This window comes from Sphaeramia orbicularis, chromosome 6 (assembly GCF_902148855.1).
Source record: "Sphaeramia orbicularis chromosome 6, fSphaOr1.1, whole genome shotgun sequence".
In the NCBI taxonomy this organism is placed as follows: Eukaryota; Metazoa; Chordata; class Actinopteri; order Kurtiformes; family Apogonidae; genus Sphaeramia; species Sphaeramia orbicularis.
In genome coordinates, this window is record NC_043962.1 from 56613734 (window position 1) to 56631130 (window position 17397).

At 38.3% G+C, this 17397-nt stretch overlaps 1 protein-coding gene across 1 annotated transcript; it reads left to right on the forward strand.

Annotated features, from left to right (window-relative positions):
- Positions 1-2187: 2187 nt before the first annotated feature.
- LOC115420809 (protein disulfide-isomerase A3-like) lies at positions 2188-17017 on the forward strand. Its single transcript, XM_030136350.1, is given in 14 exon segments — positions 2188-2456; positions 6441-6519; positions 6608-6725; positions 6820-6927; positions 8892-9021; positions 9102-9184; positions 9187-9217; positions 12276-12401; positions 12502-12684; positions 12792-12900; positions 13974-14102; positions 14202-14281; positions 15490-15547; positions 16482-17017. Coding segments are annotated over 14 exon segments (1494 nt in total). The 5' UTR covers positions 2188-2316; the 3' UTR covers positions 16602-17017.
- Positions 17018-17397: the final 380 nt, after the last annotated feature.

A 17397-nucleotide genomic window follows, 5' to 3' on the forward strand; every position in this document is an offset into this window, starting at 1 on the left:
TTCAACCTTTGTGTCTCACTGAAGATGTTTTTGTCCTTTATTTAGATTTTTTTTTAAAATCATTTGTGTGTTAATGCACATGGGATAAAAAGTCATCACAGGCATTTGTTTTTACTCTAAGGTTTCAGCCTCATTTTCCATAAGTGTAAAATAAAGTGTGTTTTCAAATTAGCACCAGTTGAACTAAAGGTCTCTATTGAAACCACATTTTTGATCTTATGACCTAAAAAAGGATTACCTTCAAACATAAGGTCTTTAACTTGAACCCAGTATGTGCAACTGAAGTGATGTGTGTGTGTTGGTATGGACGTGATAGAACATGTTTAGTTCAACACAGATAAATGTCATTGGCATCATCCTCCCACTCACATGCACACATGTACGTTCACATACAGGCCTTCAAACTCCATGAAAATCACATGTGACGTGCACTGTGGAGGTTTGTGCAGCCGCCTGCAGAGGCAGCGCATCCATGTGATAATATGGATGAAACAAACACGACGCAGAAACGGCTGAACCGCAGAAACGGCTGGACCGCAGAAACGGCTGAAATGCAGAAACAGCTGAAACACAGAAACGGCTGAAACGCAGAAACGGCTGAAACGCAGAAACAGCTGGAGGAATATAGATAGAGGGAAGGGAGCTCCTGCCGTTCCCGTGTCGTGTCTGTAGCAGCTGCTGCTGTCAGGCGACTGCGTGAACCTCCGTTTCCCACAATGCACATCGCGACAAAATTCCTCAGGTGGCCAGTTCCTCCTGGCTCTGTTTGTAAACACATGGTTTGTTTGTGGTGGATGGAACTAAGAAACTGTTCACCGTAATGCAAGAGGTGAACAGGTGAGTAATGGCAGACAGATGAACAGACGAATGAAACTGAGGATATGACTGAGGATGGACAGATCTGAGGAAAAACTGGTCACAAAGTCTCCCGCAGCTTTAACTTGCACTTTTGGTTTCATGCCAGTTCTGGTACTTCTGGAACACACCCCCACTGTACATACTACACCCCCTCCCACCCACACATATAACAAATTCACAGATACTTTTATTTTATGAAGGACTCACAACATTTAACTTTCATGGGGCCCACAATTGCTCGTGTCCCCCCAGTGTGTAAATGATAAACAGACAGACAGAATAATGTTACAACTGCTCTTACTTTTCTTAAGAAACTTTATGCTGTTCATATTATTCACATTTTAAGTAAACTTCATGTTTGTAAACATTATTATAATGTAATTTTACTTTTTTCACTGTCATATTTTACTGGTCCGGCCCAGTTCAGATCATACTGGGACGAACGTGGCCCCTGAACTATAATTCTTTTTCCCTTCAACTTTATTGAAAATAGTCAGGTAAACAAAACATAAATTTTGAACAAACAAACATCAAGATGTCAAAAAGAAAAAGCATTTCAACAAATAAATTTAAGAAAAAAAAAGCATAGATTTAAAGACACAAGGCAGAGTAGACAAATAATAGTATATTAAAAGAAAAAAACAATATATCTAACACAAATAAATAAATAAATGCATCAGTGAGTTCAGTCTATTTTAAAGAATTCTTTATAAATTGTCAAGGTGCTAGAGCTTTTTTTGTTAAAGATAAATTCTAAAGATTTAATATATTTTTCAAATTCCATCAGGAAGATTTTAAAATTTGGGTGTGTTTTTGGTATATTTATTTTTATGTATATGAAATTTTCCAAATAAAATGATCAAATTTACAACAAATTCTAAAGTATGAATGCCTTGTTCAAAATATGTAATTACATTTTGAGATGTTCTATTTATTTTTTCATTATTTTTTGATATGATATATTTTTCAATTTTAGACCAGAAGTCAGAAGAGTGTTCACACACAAAGAATAAGTGTAGAGTAGTTTCAGGACAAGAAGGACAAAAGTTACACATTTCTTCCACGTCAGAAAAATCGAGACAAAATAGCATTGGAGGGATGTAAGTTGTGTCAGATCTTCAGTTGTAGGATCCTCCTTTTGTTGCTCAGACAGTGTTCATGTGCTCCTCTGAACTACTATGTTCACACTCCTGTTTCAAACCATGTCACTGAGGGAGGGGCGTGGGCGCTACTTTGCCGCTGATTGGTCGTCACGAGCTGAGTGACAGTCGGTGCGGGCCAATGGAGGGCTGCCACACTGTGGTTAGGAGCGGCCTTGCTCCGCCTCTTCCTCGTCCTCAGACCCAGAGCGGAGCCGCATCCCGGGCCCAGCACCTCCACAGAACACACAGAAGAGCACCAGGACCGCACACCGGCTCCGACCAGACCCGAACCTACACCCGGACCCGGACCCTCAGGATGTGGAAGCTGCTGTTCGTGTTGGCCTTGTCCGGCTGGGGCTCGTGCAGGGCCAGTGACGTCCTGGACTACACCGACGACGATTTCGAAAGCAAGATCGGAGACCACGACCTGGTCCTGGTCGAGTTCTTCGCACCATGGTGGGTATTTAGTATTAAAGCTCATCTGGGCCTCTGGGACCTGGTCTGGGTCTGGTTCTGGTGCAGGTTGTGCTCCTAAAGCCGCATTTCCGTCCTTTATCTGTAAAGTGGACCCGGTTCTGGTCCAGGTTGGGTCTACTTGGTCCCTCTTTCTTCATAGCTGACCCTTTCAGATCCGGGGTTTCTAACTAGTTTTGTGTGTTTTTCATATTTCTTCTTCTTTTCGTGTGTTTTTCATAATTTTTAAACCTGGTTCTGTAGTGGTTCAGATGAGCAGAGCCGGTCTAAGCTAACACCTGTGTTAAATACGTCATGTGTGTCATATCAGACCCTGACATGGTCCTCCTATTCTTTTTCTTCTTTTATTTACTGTGCTCCTGTTGCTGCTGCTGGTGTTTGTGTCCTAGTCCTGCTTCAGCCTTTCAGTCTGTTCTGTTACTGCTAACTGAGCATTAGCCTTTAGCTGAAACCGAAACCACAGAGCCGGCTCTTAAACCACTGAACCGGGCTTTAGTACCTGTCAGAACCAGGTGTGGTCCGCATCACCCACCCCTACCTGTCCAACCTCATTAAACTGATGTAAATCCTGCGGGAAACCTTTAATATTGGTTGAACTTGTTTTAAATCAACGTGAATGAGGTGATGAGGAAGTTGGGGGCGTGGCCTACACTGTTGTAACACTCTGATTGGACAGGGAAGTTTGGGTGTCCACCTCTGATTGGTTCTGGTCGAGAGTGACGTGGACCACTAAGACAAACTTGAATAAAATGGAAGAAAATCAGGATCTGAGGCTGGACCAGGACTAGGAACAGGATTTAACTGAACCCAGAAGGACCAGGACTAGGAACAGGATTTAACTGAACCCAGAAGGACCAGGACTAGGAACAGGATTTAACTGAACCCAGAAGGACCAGGACTAGGAACAGGACTTAACTGAACCCAGAAGGACCAGGACTAGGAACAGGATTTAACTCAGTGTTTTTCAACCTTTGGGTCGGGACCCCAACTGTGATCGCCTGAAATTTCTGGCAATTGATAAAAATTAAGAAAAATGTACTAATAAAAAAATATATTGTAAGTTGAGACAGACAATTACAATCCATAAAAGACATGACAAACTGTGAAGCTGAAACTGAAGCACTGTGGTTGTGTTTATGTTTCAAATGTTCATTGTGGCCAGTTTAAGATGCTGCAGAGTTCTTGTTTGTTCAGTATTAATTGTCCTCCTTGTAAATCCAAACTGGACTGACTGGACAGATCCTGACCAAGGACAATAAAATTCTCCCTTTGTGCAGTAATCTATACCTGGATTTACTGCCTCTGTCCATAATAATATACATTATATAGACTAAATGACATCTAAAATTAACTTGCATGATCTAAAACAAATTAATTGTTGCAAAAAAATGTCTCCGTTCTGGGGTCAGCAGAAATTTATGATGTTAAAATGAGGTCACGAGCCAAAAAAGGTTGGGAACCACTGATTTAACTGAACCCAGAAGGACCCAGTGTTATTTTTGTGTCAGCTCCCGAATGAATTTTTTCAGTATATTTAACCTTTAAGTGATTTATCATCATTTATCATAATATCATCCTCTTTTTTTTTTTTTTTTTCCACTGTAAATCATGTATTTTCCTATTTTCAATTTAGATGTTCATGAAAACTCAGAGTAAATCCAAAGGTTATTATATCACAACAGATAAAACTGAAGAAAAAATGACATTATTCCCATTCCACTGTGATAAAACATGTCCAAGTCATTTGTCATTAACCCATAACAACCCAGAGCTACTTTTATGTCACTTCCAAAATGAAGTTTTCTGTCTACTTAACCATTTATTCTAATATTATCCTCTGAATTTTGTATTTTTTCAGTGTAAGTCATGTATTTTCCTATATTTAATTCACTGATAATGTAAATGCTCATAAAAGCTCAGGTTAAAGTTGCAGGTTATATCAGAAACAGACAAAACTGAAGAAAAACTGACTTTTTCGGCAAAATCTGTCATTACTTGAACATAAACCCAGTGTGTCCATCCACTGTCACTGATCCAACTCCATGGGTTTTACTGGTGAACCAATGTTGTTGAAAATGCCGGTGTTTCCACGGTAACTGCGGTGCCTCTGAACATCTAAACGGGTCATATCTGATGACCACGAAAAGATGCACCAATTATTTACCTGGTTTGATAGGATTATTGTCTCGACAAGCATTAAACCGTTTAGATCAGTAGATGGTTTTGGTTGTTAGTGGGTGTTTGGGTCTTTAAGGGTTAAAATAGAGGATGTGGATCCAGTTCTGTGACTGAGAAAGAACCAGACTGATGAGCATGATTTGCCAAAGTAGATAAAGTAGAATCCAGTTTTTTCATCGGATAATGAACTTATGTTGAGTTAAAGGTTGTGAAATGAGGTTTTCTTTTCACTTATAAAGTATTTCACCTAGACTCTGAAAAGCCTGAAATGCTTGAAGCCAGGGAAGCCTAGGACAGGTTTTGTCATAATTGTTCATTTGTGTGTAAAACATTCCTCAAACATTACATTTCTGACATGATCATAAAGAGAATTTCATCACATTACCAGTAGAACCCGGATCATCTAGATCGTTCTCAGGTTAAGTCCTGCTTTAGCTTCTCTGTAGTCTCTGAAATGTGGATCAGAAATGAAGACCAGGACTTAAAGGTCTGGGATCAGATAAAGACACCTTCATGACCTGACTGCAGCACGTTCACATTTATGAAGAGAATACTGTGAATATGGAGGTGATTCATGTAACTCCGATTCAGAGGTCAAAGCTCATCCTCTGTGTTTCATAACGTTCAGCCTGAACAAGGTCATGTGAGAATGAACCGATTTAGATACATGTAAGAAGGGTTTGGAATCTGGGTTATACACAACATTAAAGAAGTTATACTGCTGCTACTACTATTATTGTTATTATTATTATTATGTTGTAGGGATGTAACGATTACCGGTATAACGATAAACCGCAGTAAAACTGCAGATGGTTAGTATTACCTTTTAAATTCTAATTCTCATGATAACCACGTTTGATTAGCGCACTTTTAGGGGAAATAACTTTGTATAAAAATCTGCTTTTATGTCAAATATTTGCGTATAGTTTTAATTTATTACAATTTTAATTTTCTATACCTAATATTTGAACCAATATTCACTTTTAAAGTCTGTGAAAAGGTTCATTAAGCATCTGTGTGTTATTTATGCAATAAATTATATACATTTTTCAAATCGGATTTTATATTTTTTTTTGTGTGTTTTTTGTCCTTTTGTGTTTTTATAGTAGGTTAAAGTGAAAAAATTATAGACAGATGATATAGATGAAGTTGTGCTGAAACAACAGATCCCAAACATGGGTATAGTAAACATTTGTTTCTATAGTATATAAAGGCTAAATCAAAAGGACTGAAAAACAGACAGAATAGACTCAGACCACTAAGGGTTAATATTTGAATGTTTCTGCAACAGAAGGGACATTGTGCCAATTATTTTATTTGTTTTTTTTGTTTTGTTTTTTTTTCCAAATACAACTTGGTTAAATTATTTCAGTGTGTGTATTAGTACTTTTTGAACATTTTGAGCACAATTTCAACAACACCATAATAATAATGATAACCGTGATAATTTTGGTCACAATAACCGTGATATGAAATTTTAATATCGTTACATCCCTATCATGTTGCTCTTTTTACGTCTGATATTTGCTAATAAAGGTGTTCAACAGGTTATTAACACATGCATAGAAGGAAGCACTTGTTTCTAAATGTACTCTGTAATCTGCTGCGGTTTTCTTCCTGTTCTGCTGTTGAACTCCGTTTGTTCACTGTGTTCTACCGCTGATGCTACAACCTGCAGAAAAACAGGTTTACTGAGGTTTAATGTCATCAGAGTGTCAGGGTTTAATACAGCAGGGAGTAATGGGAGCAGCTCCAGGTGTTGATCTGATCCCTCTGCTCCGTTTCCAGGTGTGGTCACTGTAAACGTCTGGCTCCTGAATATGAAGCGGCCGCTACTCGTTTGAAAGGAATTGTCGCTCTGGCCAAGGTACCGCATGATTCTGGACTCTGGAGTTTGTGTGTGTGGTTCTGTACAGGTCCATGTTCTGTCAGTCACATGAGCTCTTCATCCTCAGGTGGACTGTACCTCCAACAGTAACACCTGCAGTAAATATGGAGTCAGCGGATACCCAACCCTGAAGATCTTCAGAGACGGAGAAGAGTCTGGACCCTACGATGGACCCAGAACCGCCGGTATGTGGAAACCACGCCCACCCAAGTCTGCTTCTGGTTCTGCTTCTACTTATTAATGACTGGGGTAGGACTAACAGTAACTCTGTCTGTGCAGATGGAATTGTAAGTTTCCTGAAGAAACAGGCTGGTCCGGCATCTGTGGAGCTGAAGACTGAAGCTGAGCTGCAGAAGTTCACCTCAGACCAGGACGCCAGCGTCGTAGGTCAGAACCACGACACGTTTTATGTCCAATTAAAACCAGGCAGCAATGGTTCAGGCCCAGTTTACGCCAAGGTTATTATCGTTAACAAAAACTAACGAAATGACGAAAACTAGAATTGTAAAAACATTTTCGTTAACTGAAACACATAAAAACTATAATTAAAAGAAAAAAATGATAACGAACTGAAACTGTATTGTGTGTTTACAAAACTAACTAAAACATATAAAATTATGGATGAAATTCCCTTTGTTTTCGTCTTTGTCAATGTCGGATTGATATGAAATCGATTTATTTCGCTCTAGCAATTTTAGCTAGCGGCACTATATGACACTTGACGGTCCGTCACTTGTCATTTAGTCGTCTTCTGGTCCCCACTCTACCTGGAAACATGGAGACTAAAGTTGGGAGAAAGCAGCAGAGTCCTGTCTGGGATTTATTTGAATACAACGACAGAGAAGAAGAGAAAAGAGACGACTGAACTACAACTAAACTAAAACTAAGTATTTAGAAAAACATAAAAACTAATTAAAACTAACTGAATTAGAGAAAAAAAGTCCAAACTAAATAAAACTAAACTATAATGAAAAATCCAACACATTTATAACCTTGTTTTACACAATGACACTCTTGGGTGAAAATGACAATGTTTGATCAGATGTGCCTTTCACTTAGACTGCAACAGTGTTTTTGGGGTTTAAAATGTAAAAAAGTGAACCCACCTTCCAGAGTGGAAACCTTAAACACACTCCACTGTCGCATCACTGCCTAAAGGGTTGAATATGCAAAACTGTGCATGCGCCAGTACAGGAAAACAGTAACATGTCAGATTATTTCCCTGCGACGGACCTTCCAGTCGCCCTAGCCGCTCATATTTACATCCAAGAGTTGTTTCAGCACCTGTCATGAGTCTTTTATAGAGAGCAGAGAGGGAAGATGTTCTGTTTCATGTTCTGTGATTGTATTTGGTGTTAGGAGAGAACAGGAAGTAGAACGGTTCTATGCAGGCGCTTGGTCTTGGTGGTGCTGGTGTCACCTGGTGATCAGACTATATCCATAAATAGGACATTTCACACACTTTTGCCTGTTCGTCTGCATGCAGATTTTCCCCCAGAATGCGTGTCTAAACACGGAATTAAAAGTGAGAAGGCAGCTCCACTTTTGTGTTTTCGGTTCAGATTGTTTCCGTCTAAACCAGGGGCCTCAAACATGCGGCCCGCCAAAGGTTCCAATCTGTGGGATGAATTTGTAAAGTACAGAAGATATTAACAGTCAAGGGCGTCAAACTTGAAAATAACAGCATAATAACCTAGAAATAATGACTCCAAATTTTCTTCTTGGTTTAATGTGAAAAAAATAATATGCCATCATATATATAAATAATGACAACACTAATTTCTTCTCTTTGATTTACTGCAAAGAACATTAAATTCTGATATCCTTTAATAATAAAACGTCAATAACCTGAACAAATATGAACAACCTGTAATGTCTAAAGAAAAATAAGTGCAATTTTAACAATATTCTGCCTGTTTTGTGTCTTGGTAGATCTGATCTGTAATGCAACATGTAGAAATCATAAATTGAGGCAGAATATTGATCAAATTTTTCTTCCTCTTATTTCTTCTTATTTTCTTTTCAGAAATTTCAGTTTTTTCATACTATTCATATCTTTTTTGTTTGGATAGTTTGTAAAATGTACATGTTTTCATAATTTAATGTTATTTTTTTGCATATAAAAAATTTGGAGGTGTCATTATTTATAGGTTGTTATGCTATTATTTGTCTGGTCGGCCCACTGCAGATCAAATCGGGCTGAATGTGGCCCCTGAGAGAAAATGAGTTTGAGAGCCCTGGTCTAAACGTAGCCTCAGTTTGAATAAAAGTTCAGCTAGTTCAGCTGTACCATGCATCATAATCCTGACTCCACCTCCTACACCAACATTAAACCCTGACTCCGCCTACAGGTTTCTTCGCGGACCCTCAAAGTTCAGCTCAGTCCGACTTCCTGAAGGCGGCCAGTTCTCTGAGAGACAACTACCGCTTCGCTCACACCAACAGTGAGGATCTGCTGAAGGCCCATGGCATCGACACAGAGTGAGTAAACCTGCCTGAACGGAGCCGGCGTGGGGCGTCAGGTCATGTGATCCTCACCTGGACTGTCTGTTCCTCCTCAGGGCCGTCGTACTGTTCAGACCTCCGAGGCTCTACAACAAGTTTGAAGATCCTACAGTGAAATACAGCGAAGAGAAGTTCACCAGCAACAAATAAAGAGGTTCATCCAGGACAACATGTGAGTGGGGCCGGTACGGGTCCTGAGTCTGTACAGACCAGCCCCTCTATCAGAACCAGGACTAAGGGGTCGGCAAGGTCACTTCAGGTTCAGTTCTGGGTTTTCAGAATTATAGAGGTATAGTGTATGGTCCAGATCCAGTGGTACCACAGGGACCCATGTCCTGTTCAGTAGTGTCTGTGTTTAAACTCAGTAACTGATCTGCACGTTTCATACACGTATGAACAGGTGTGAGTCAGTTCTGTCACATGACACACGGTACAACTGACAGAAAGAACATTTGGGGTTAAAAAGACTTAAACTCCTGCTGCGTGACACTAGGGCTGTGTACCGGCAAGAATCTGGCATTACGATGCAAATCACAATACTAGGATCACGATACGATATATCATGATATATCATGATACTGTTAAAAAGGCAATTTTTTTTGGTTTGTTTCTTTTTTTAATTGATTATTTCCTTGAAGAATTGAATTACACCAGAAATCTGTGCAAATACTAAACACATTTTTATTTGATCAGAACAGGATCTAATGTTCTATCACAAAATGTTTCTGTGTTAAAGCTTAAATTCTGTTTTCCAGACATTCCAGTTTCAGATCCTGTTCAAATGTTCAGATTCTGTTAGTTCAGAACTAACATCAGAACAGGATTTGAGTTCAATCCTGACAAAGAAACCAACATTATTTAATAAGTGTTAAATAACATATAAACAAAAAAACCCAAAAGTGAACCTCCACAATATCTGCATTTGAATAAATGCCTAAAAATATTGATACAGTACTTTTTTAATATCGATACAGTATTGTGAAATGAAATATCACAATATATTGCAGAAGCCATGTTTTCTTACACCCCTACGTGACATGGGGACTCAAAATGTACATAATTTTTATTTACTTTACTCAAATGTCCCAAACATGCTGTTCTCCTCATAAATGGATCCTAAATGAAACATAAGGCTTTAGCTCTGATGGAAAACTACAACTGGGATCAATATTGGATCAAAATGTTGAAATGATCAGTTTTTATGAACACAGATCTGTTGGGACATGAGGACAGCAGTTTGGACCTCTGTTCAGTATCACAATAAAAGACTGACTGGAACTAAAACTCTACAGATCTGATCATACACTTTTATTGAACAGACGTATTACAACTGCAGTGAGGTGGAGCTGTTCTTTTGGCGCCGTGCAGGGTTCCTCTGGGTTCTCTGGGTTCTCAGGTGTATATCGGTCCTGTCGGTGCCCCTGACTACAGTGCTGATGATCTGGTATCGGTCCCTGAACGTCTTCAGTGGCAGCTCACTGCTCCCAGTGTGTGCTAATGCTAATTATTAACGCTAACAGTAGAGACTGTGTGTAAGGATTACAGAAGTACAGATAACAAAGGGAGTGGACCTTAACAACCCCAGAACCTCAATGAAAATATACAATCTGATTGAAAAACTTTCAACAGTTAGTTTGGGATCAATGAACTCTAAACACTTCAACTTGTTCTTATTTTTTTAATTATTCCGTCCTTATGGGGTAAGAAGCTGTCAAAATATTTGTGTGCATAAGATAGATATGTGTTTATTAGGGCTGTAAGAAAATATCGGTTCTGCAGTATATCATGTCACAATACTGTATTGATATTAAAAAGTACTGTATTGATATTTTTAGGTATTTATTCAAATGCAGATATGGCGGAAGCTCATTTTTGTGTTTCTTTATTGTTTATATTTTCTTTATTATTATTATTTTATACTGTTTTATTAAATGATGTTTATTTGAATCATCCTAAAAGCACTTTTTACTGTCTGAGAGGCAGATGGGAGTTCCTTTGATGGGATTGCACAAAATAAATGTTATGCTAGTTATGAACTAATAGAATATGGACAAACAAACAAACAATTGCCTTTTTAACAGTATCATGATATATCCTATCATCATCCTAGTATTGTGATTTGTATCATATCACCAGATTCTTGCCGACACACAGCCCTAGTGTTCATATTAGTCTATAGATGTGCAAAAAATTAATGTGTAAACTGTTGAACGAGTTCAGTCGTACATAAAATGTATTGTGTGTATTTTATTAGAATACAAATGAAAAGTTTTAACAAGAACTACAAACAGGAAATACAACTTTACGATTGTTCTTTCTCCATGAATATTAATTCACCAACATGACTCTACTGTAAAAAATCCGTCCCCACTTCACAGACATTATTTACAGAGCAGAGGATCCATGGATTCAGACTGACCATGAGTTCAGGGTCCAGATCAGGTCCAGATCAGGTCCAGATCAGACCAGATCACTGTTCACGGTGGATGGCCAAGTCAGCGAGCTAAATCGGGTCCAATCCAACCATTAGTCCACTGTTCTGTCCTCAGAGAAGGAGCCTGAACTCATGGTCAGTCTGTGAATCCATGGATCCTCTGAGCCACAAACCGTATTCATGATGGAGAAAGTGCAATTATAAAGTAGTATTTTGTGTTCGTAATTCTTGTCAAAACTTTTTCATTCGTATTGTGATAAAATACACACAGAACATTTAATGTATGACTGAACTCCTTCCAGAGTTTACACACATTTATTTTTTGTACATTTACAGACTAATATGCACACATCTGTCTTATATACATGAATCTGTTGACAGTAAACTAACTCCATACTTCCTTCTGCTTATCTGATATTTGTGTCCAACTCATTTGTTGGACACTGTTCACCTGATGCTTTTCAAATTTGACACGTGTTCTTTACCACTAGTAGAGATGCAGCGCACAGTTTATGAGCAAAATTCAATTTTTGGATTTTTTTTTTTTTTTTTTTTTTTTTTTTTTTTTACAAATGTTCGAAAATTTGTCCAGTCAATTTCTCGAACACTATTGCCGGATTCTTTTCAAATTTGACATAAGTTCTTTACATGTGTTTTTCTCTCAAATTTCTGTGTGTTTTTTTGTTTGTTTGTTTGTTTTGTTTTTTTTCAAGGTTTTTGAAAAGATTGAAAGTTAAGACACAAAATGTCGGGTTATCAGTAAACTCTGTTTCCTTTTTCATTTGTTTGTCTTCAGTTTCGGAATCTGTCCTCACATGACGGACGACAACAAAGACCAGCTGAAGGGCAAAGACCTGCTGGTGGCCTACTATGACGTGGACTACGACAAGAACCCCAAAGGGTCCAACTACTGGAGGAACAGGTGGGTCTGACCTCTGGGCGTCCTGTTCTGGTTTTGGTCTGGTTTTCCCGTTACCGTCGGCGTGGTTCTGCGCTAAAACCTTTGGTGGGATGTGTTTCAGGGTGATGAAAGTGGCCAAAGGTTTCCTGGATCAGGGGAAGAAGCTGAACTTCGCTGTTGCCAGTAAGAACGCCTTCATGCACGACGTGTCCGAGTTCGGACTGGACGGCAGCTCAGGAGAACTTCCTCTGGTCGCCATCAGAACCGCCAAAGGAGACAAATACGTCATGAGCGAGGAGTTCTCGTAAGTCACTGATAAAACCTACATCTGATGAATGTTGAGACCCGGGTCCGATCCAGGGTCACGTGTATGCGGGTCAGACGGGTCCTGACGGTTCTGCTCTGTTTCAGTCGTGACGGTAAAGCCCTGGAGCGTTTCCTTCAGGATTACTTTGACGGAAAGTTGAAGCGGTACCTTAAATCGGAGCCGATCCCCGAGAACAACGACGGACCCGTGAAGGTGAGTCTAGAACCAGGACCTGGTGGACCTGTCCAGGGTTTAGATTAGGGCTCTCAAACTCATTTTAGTTCAGTTCCACATTCAGCTAAATTTGATCTGAAATGGGCCGGACCAGTAAAATAACAACAGAAGAACCTGGAAATAATGGCAACTGCAAACTTAGGTCTGTTTTAGTGTAAAGAGAAAAAAACATTAAATTATGAAAATACTTTTATAAACTATCTAAACAAAAAAGATGTGATTAACATGAAAAAAATGAAATTTCTTAAAAAAAATAAGTGCAATTTTAACAATCTTCTGCCTCAGCTTCTCATTAGTCCATGTGCATTCTGGATCAGATCTCCAAAGACACTAAACACTGAGGAACAGGAAGAAAAGAGTTCAAACTGGACTGAATTTAATACAGACATTTCAGGTTGTTCATATTTGTTCAGGTTAGTCACATTTTATTGGTACAGGAGAGTTTGGAAATGTAAATATTTTCATAATTTAATGTTATTTTTTGCACTAAAACAAAGACAAAAATTTCAAGTTAATTCAAGATTTTTTGCGAAATTTAAGATTTTTTTTGTTTAATTCAAGATATTTTTTGTCTTAATTCAAGAATTTTGTTTTTTTTTTTTTTGCTTAAGTGAAAAAATATCTTGAATTAATTCAAGATATTTTTTGACTTAATTCAATATTTTGTTTGGCTTAATTCAAGATATTTTTTTTGCTTAATTCAAGTTTTTTTTTTTTGGCTTAATTCAACAATTTTTTTTGGCTTAATTCAACTTTTTTTTTTGTTTGCTTAAGCGAAAAAAATATCTTGAATTAATTCAAGATACTTTTTTGTCTTAATTCAAGATTTTTTTTTGGCTTAATTCAATATTTTTTCCTTAATTCAAGCTTTTTTTTTTTTTTTTTTTTTGCTTAATTCAAGACTGTGGAATTTTAGACTTTTCAAAAACATCCCAGGGGCCAGATTGGAACCTTTGGCGGGCCGCCTTTGGCCCCCGGGCCACATGTTTGAGGGCCCTGGTTCAGATGGTCCTGGGATGTGAACTGAACCCTGGACTCTGTTTGGTCTTCAGGTGGTTGTCGCTGAGAACTTCGACTCCATCGTTAACGACGACAGTAAAGACGTTCTGATCGAGTTCTACGCCCCGTGGTGTGGACACTGTAAGAACCTGGAGCCCAAATACAATGAGCTGGGAGAGAAGGTGAGACCAGTACCCAGACCGGTACCTGATGACAGAGACCAGGTTTTGGACCCAATAATAAACCATTTAAAATGCTGAACATCTTCTCTGCTCCTTCAGCTCATCAATGATCCAAACGTGGTCATTGCCAAGATGGACGCCACTGCTAATGACGTCCCATCGCCGTACGAAGTCAGCGGGTGAGTCTGAGGATCAGGGACCAGACTATGTCCTGGTACTGGTTAACCCTTTCATGCATACTGTTCGCTACAGTGGACAGTTGTTCTCCATCTCTTCTCTGTATGTTCATGGGTTTCGTTGTTTTAGTTCCAGATCAGCCGACACAGTGGACGCTAATGCACCATCCCATAATACACTGACATCCATACAATCACTGTAACTTTGCTGTTCTAGATAAACCTGATCTGCACTAACATGTTTGAGTGTAAATCAATTGCTAATCGTTATTAGGCTGTAATTAACACTTTTCTGGTAAAAAAGGTTGTTGTTTTTTTTGGGGTTTTTTTGCATATCCTCCTGAAACCCAGCAATGCATTTTGTCCTCTGTAGGGGACAAAAGTTTGACAGTTTTACTTTAAAATTGCTGTGCATTGCAAAGGACATTCCATAAAAAACATCAGTAAATAAATAAAAATAATTTTAAAAATGTATCTGAAAAAACTGTTGCATTATGCAGTTTCCAATCAAGACCATTTTTTAATGTAAAAAAGCTAAAACTGTCCATTTCCTGGGTCTCAGGAGGAAACGATCTCTATGAAATAAGTAATAACTAATATTAGAGTATGATCAAATGTGAGAAAACAGCAGCAATTTAGCAATTAGCAGCATTAAAATGTTTTTATTTCATAGTTTTCACACAGTTTATCACTTCCTGATGATGATTTTTAAATGCATGTTTAATTGCTTAAAAACTTAAATGCATGCTGTCCAGCTGAGTGGACATTTTTGTAACTCCACAAAAAATAGGTTCATTAAAAAAAAAAAAAAAAAAATCAATTGCCAATTTTTTTTCATGCCTAAAGAGGAATACAAACACTCAAGAAAAAAATATTGACTAAGGTTCTCATAATTCATGCATGAAAGGGTTCAAGTACTGAACAGAGAAAAACCCACTGTCTTGTTTATTCATAATATTCTGTGAATATTATTGACATTCAGTTTAATTCACATGGATATTTGACATGTTTTATTCACTGACTGAACTAATGAATGTATTTAAAGTGTTTGTATTTAAAGTGTTTGTGTTTAATGTGTTTGTATTTAAAGTGTTTGTGTTTAATGTGTTTGTATTTAATGTGTTTGTATTTAAAGTGTTTGTATTTAAAGTGTTTGTGTTTAATGTGTTTGTATTTAAAGTGTTTGTAATCTGTGGTCTGTTTTTGTGCAGTTTCCCTACCATCTACTTCTCTCCAGCCGGACGTAAAATGAGCCCAAAGAAATATGAGGTCAGTTCCACTTGTGTGTTAAACTGGATTAAACAGATTCTGTTGAGTTCATCAGATGAATTCAATAACCTGACTGATCAGAGTGTGAAGAAGCGGCTGAAAAAGTCAATAAATGTTGAATCATTTCTCCAGTTTAAAGGTTAGAGGTGATTTTAAAATATTTGGAAAAGATAAATCAAGATAAAAACAGCCCCAGTCTAATGTGTATTTTCTTTTTTTTTTTTAACCTTCATTTTGATTTAAAATAAATGAGCACAATCTTAGTTCTAACTCACCAGGATGAAAATGATATAAACGATGATTATTCATGATTTTAAATTGTTCTTGACGCTCAGAGCTTTTCATAAATCTACACATGGGCTTTAAGACTAAATTCAATGATGAATAAAATTATGATTTCCAAAAAGTACCTCGTGAATGTGGTATATTTGGTATTAGTACTTAATATACTATTAGCACAAATACTATGAACTACTTTTACTGTGTACTTTTAGAGTAATCCTACTCCAGAATCCATTCCACACTGCACTTGTGTTTGTTGTGTTCAGTGGTTGGAACAGATAAAATGTAAAAAAAGATTTAAACTTTTAAAAGTTTATGAGCTGTTATTTTTTACAGCTCCAGACTTTTATTTATTTATTTATTTATTTTTTGGCAGAAGAGGGGGCAAAATGGCTGACTGATAATAAAGGCTGCAGAGCCCTGGTCTGGAGAAATCAGAACAGTACCGCTGTCAGAGCTGATTCTGTGCATTAACGTCTGTTTTCATGTGACGGTGTTCAACTACAGAATCCCATCATCCTGAGCTGAACTCTAAACCTGCTGCACCTCTTAAACCTGAACCTGAACCTGAACCTGAACCTGAACCTGAACCTGAACCTGAACCTGAACCTGAACCTGAACCTGAACCTGAACCTGTCTGTTTCCTCCTCAGGGCGGTCGTGAGGTGAGCGACTTCGTGGCGTACCTGAAGAGGGAGGCGTCCAACGTGTTGGTGATGCAGGACGAACCCAAGAAGAAGAAGAAGAAGAAGGACGACAAGTCTGAACTATAAGACCGGGACCAGAACCAGGACCAGGAGGAGCGGGTTTACATCCAATCCAGTCTCTGAACTCTCTGAAGCCCCTCCCCTTTCTGCTCTGAAGCCCCTCCTCCGTTAGATCCTCCTGCTCTGAACTGTAAGAGGCGGGGCCAAAGCCTAATCCGCCCGGCAACAAAAGAAAAAAACAATTTTAGGGAAAAGAGGGGACGCTTTAGAAAAAACCAGATAATTTCATTTTTCTGTCGGCTTGAAACTGACGCACTGAGCTCCGACGGGGTTAAAGGTTACTGGGTGGGGGATCCCTTTGGGTTGGTTTTGTTTTTTTTGTTTTTTTTTTGTTTTTTTTCCACTTCTCTTGTTTTTGTACATTTGGAAGGATTGTGAAATAAAACGGCCCACAAAACCAAAAGGCATCTGAATGAATTTATTCATCTGTAACTGACGGTGCTGACTGATTAAACCACAGGTGTCAAACATGCGGCCCGGGGGCCAAATCCAGCCCACCAAAGGTTCCATTCCGGCCCTGCAGGATGAAAGTGTAAAACTGAACCTGAACAGTCCAGGTTGAACAAATCCTTTTGGTTCAGGTTCCACATACAGACCAGTGTGATCTACAGTCAAAAGAACAACACAATAAACCAGAAAGAATGACAACCACAAATTTTCTTTATGAAAAATTATGTGGAAAAAAATTTAGTGAAAAAAAGAAAAAAAAGATTACACTGAAAATATTTACATTTACAAAACTATTCTTTCACAACAAAATGTAAATAAATACATAAATAAAAACAGATGAACAACCTGAACT